We start from the raw sequence: 3245 nt of genomic DNA on the forward strand, positions 1-3245 counted from the left end.
GGTAATTCAATTCAATACGCTAATGAATGCCTCTATTGGCAAACAAATCAAATGAAACATTTACGTTTAGTTTACATATTATGTAGAAGAAGAGAACAGAGACACAAGCCAGGCACATGTAATCAGATGGTAACAACCACCCTCCTTATCGATGGCCTGTTTTTATACCCTTAATTTTGACATTCACATAATATCAGACTATCTAGCATAACAAACTTAAAACAGTAGTTAGAAAGAGACAAAGAACAGATCGGCTTTTTGGTTAGCAGAATCAAACGTGCAACATTTCAATAATTACAGGACACTGCCATTTCTCGCAAGGAGCTTCATTGGAAAAAACCAAAAAGGTCTACTACTTGGAGCTTGGAAGTTAAGAGCTCCATAACTCTCCTCCAACATGGTCCTGCTCAATCAAATACCCTTCTACATTACATTATTCAATGTTTGTACCAAAAAATGCAGAAACTTGACACAAAAGCTGTGTATTATTACTAGAGAGAAGATTCAGAAGCTTAATTTGTAGGGTGACTCGCTCGGACTTTCTTAAATTTTACATTGAATCCCCACAAGCATTTCCCAGGCATATTCATAACTTAAGATATATCCAAAGAGCATAAAGGAACCATCAAGTAAAGCTCATTTAAAACACTAGTTTTTAGACCCTTTCTTGTGCAACTTCCCCCACCGTACAGAAAGTCCAAATAATCAATTTCTAGACCGGTTTCATGTAAGGATATTTTATACCAACAACAATCTGCCCTGGTGTTCCACACAATGCTGAAGTTTCCTCTCATCTGACATGATCTGTTTTCTCACTTTGACCGGTTTAGTATTGTACTTCAGCTTAAACCTTGGCTCCATTTGATAATGATCTACTGCAGCTGCTGATGACTCTAAAGAAATCTCCTCAATGAATTCGTCTGCTACATCTCCATCTTCATCTATCCTAAGACGCTTTGCATACCACTTTAGACCCTGATAAACAGAAACACGACAACTCAAAAAGATTAATGACCTGCTAGGTGCTCATCAGTGAATAACTGGACAAAGGAAGGGGGGGAAGTTTAAAAATGCAAAATGTCATCTAACTATGCAACTCCCCTAATGTATTTGAGAAAACAAAATAAATGCATCAATCAGATTTAGCAGAACCCGCAATAAATGAAGCACTGGAAACTGCATAAGCAAGAAGCAATGCAAAACCTTATCCAGATTTCAGGCCAGAAAAGTTACGATTCTTATCATGCAGGACAATGCTCATTGATATGCATTAACAGGCCAGTGAAATATTTTGGATACAAGGCATATGACAAAGCGAGCAGTCTAAAATTTCACCGTTAACAATTCAAGTGACATAAAAGTGAGCAGAATAGGCTTAATGCTTGATATAACATACATAGTTAAACTAAATCCAGCAGAAGATAGTAAAGCATGCACAAGCCTCATATGTTACCAATACTACCATAGTACCTAATTCCTCTATTTTCAGTCAATACATGTCATGCCAAACCCCATTAAAATGCATAAAAACAAAAAATTAGGTTAACGATATTGCAAAATTCCACATTCCACATTCCACAAGAATAAGATTTTCCTAGTTTAAGAATGATAGTAATAACATTCTCACAACAACAAAAAACACGATACAAAAATGTAGCAGTCAATAGCAGTTCTACTCTCTATATATAGATGCAGGAACTCCAAGTGAAAACAATGGAAGGGCCATATGATCTGCATTCTTCATGATCATGACCATGAAAACAAACACTACAACAGTTACCAATTTATACCCTGAAATTCAGATACTTAGCAGCGCAGAAGGTAAATAAAAAGCATAAATTGAGCATCCCGAATACACCAAGTTAAGCCCTTTTCTGGTCGCGCAAATTAGATTCAAGGTCTCAGGAAATTAGATTCGATTCAAAGCTAATCAAAACCAAAACTACCCTCAATTCAAGCAAGTAAAAGGGGAAAAATAAAATTGGCTAATTGAATTGACGATTGACGGACCTGAACTCCGCCGTTGCCGGAGGTACAAGGCGTGATAACGGGACCAGGTTGGGGGCGATCGACGACGACTTGGGCGGGAACGCTAAAGCCCCTTCTCGGAAGCCCAGTTTCCTGGACGCGAAACGGTGCAGCACGAGGTTGAGCATCGGGTTCGGCGTCGGCATCGTGCCTGGGATCGTGGTCATGGGGTTCGTCCCTCGAAAACCCTAACAATCCAGCTACCTTTTTGAAGAATCCCATTTAGTCAGATGGAATACAGAAAACGACGTCGTGGCAGCAGTAACAGCAGCGTTTGGTTTGATTGGTGTGTTTTCTGCACGCAAGCTTAGAAATTTTGAAGCAGCGAAACGAAGAGACTTAGCAACGACACCAATCTGCTTTGATGATGCACGCTCTCCTTTCGAGTTTCTATGCCAATTTAAAGGATAATAATAAATCAGGATAAAAAACGGATATATTCAACAGTAATGAATATTCCAATTCCAATATAATCAATTCGAAGTGATGTGGATTTTGGTCCTCAAATTGAATGGTTGACTCAATGTGATTTTAATTGAAAAATTAAAATTTGATGAGAAATCCCACTTATAATTATAATGGACAAAGTTAAAGGATGCCTTGTTTTGAAGGAAGTGGGGGAAAGATCAAAGATGAATGAGTTACAAACATCTTTTTTTTTATGATATTTTTTAAAAATATTTTTTATAAAAGTAAAAGTATCAAACACACTAAAATTTTATTAAAATTTTTTTTATCGATTTAATAATACCTAATCAAATATAAAACGTTAGTGATTACTATTGCCATCAATCTGAAATCTCTATCTTTTTTATTTTGACCCTTCAAATTAGAGGTTAAAGAGGAAAACACACTCAAAATCCTTTGCATTGTCATTCTATTCATTCATAAAAACTATTAAATGTCCAAAACAGTAGAATGACATGTTCTTGCCTATTTTACTCGCGCTTTTCTCTTCTAATATATTTATTTTGAGACATGTCTTTTAATTGTTCATAAAACTTTTTACACATAGGGTAAAATTCTAGATAACTTTTCACTTATTAAGATGGTTATCGGCCAAAGAGGGGAACAATTTTAATATAGGACCAAATTTTAGATTTTCAAGTATATTATTTTTTCCCTCCCAAAATATGGAGATAGTTTAGCAGAAAATAAAATCAAATGATCTGATTTTTATTTTTAATTTTTTTAATTTTTTAAACAAAAATAAGAGT

The 3245-nt window shown here is 35.7% G+C and overlaps 1 protein-coding gene across 1 annotated transcript; it reads right to left on the bottom strand.

Moving 5' to 3' along the window:
- LOC107642650 lies at window positions 232–2443 on the bottom strand. The gene is made up of 2 exons (XM_016346062.2): window positions 2011–2443; window positions 232–975 (listed from the first exon to the last, which is right to left on the bottom strand). The coding sequence occupies exons 1-2, from the start codon at window positions 2248–2250 to the stop codon at window positions 739–741; spliced, it is 477 nt and encodes a 158-aa protein (XP_016201548.1). The 5' UTR covers window positions 2251–2443; the 3' UTR covers window positions 232–738.

Source organism: Arachis ipaensis, chromosome B05 (genome assembly GCF_000816755.2).
Source record: "Arachis ipaensis cultivar K30076 chromosome B05, Araip1.1, whole genome shotgun sequence".
Classification (NCBI taxonomy): domain Eukaryota; kingdom Viridiplantae; phylum Streptophyta; class Magnoliopsida; order Fabales; family Fabaceae; genus Arachis; species Arachis ipaensis.

What these genes read in the sequence shown, in the direction of transcription:
- LOC107642650 (XM_016346062.2), bottom strand. Translation starts at nt 2,250, where the DNA reads ATGGGATTCTTCAAAAAGGTAGCTGGATTGTTAGGGTTTTCGAGGGAC. An exon ending in CCGGCAACGGCGGAGTTCAG is followed by an intron (nt 976 to 2,010) that starts GTCCGTCAATCG and finishes TCTGTTTATCAG; the next exon opens with GGTCTAAAGTGGTATGCAAA.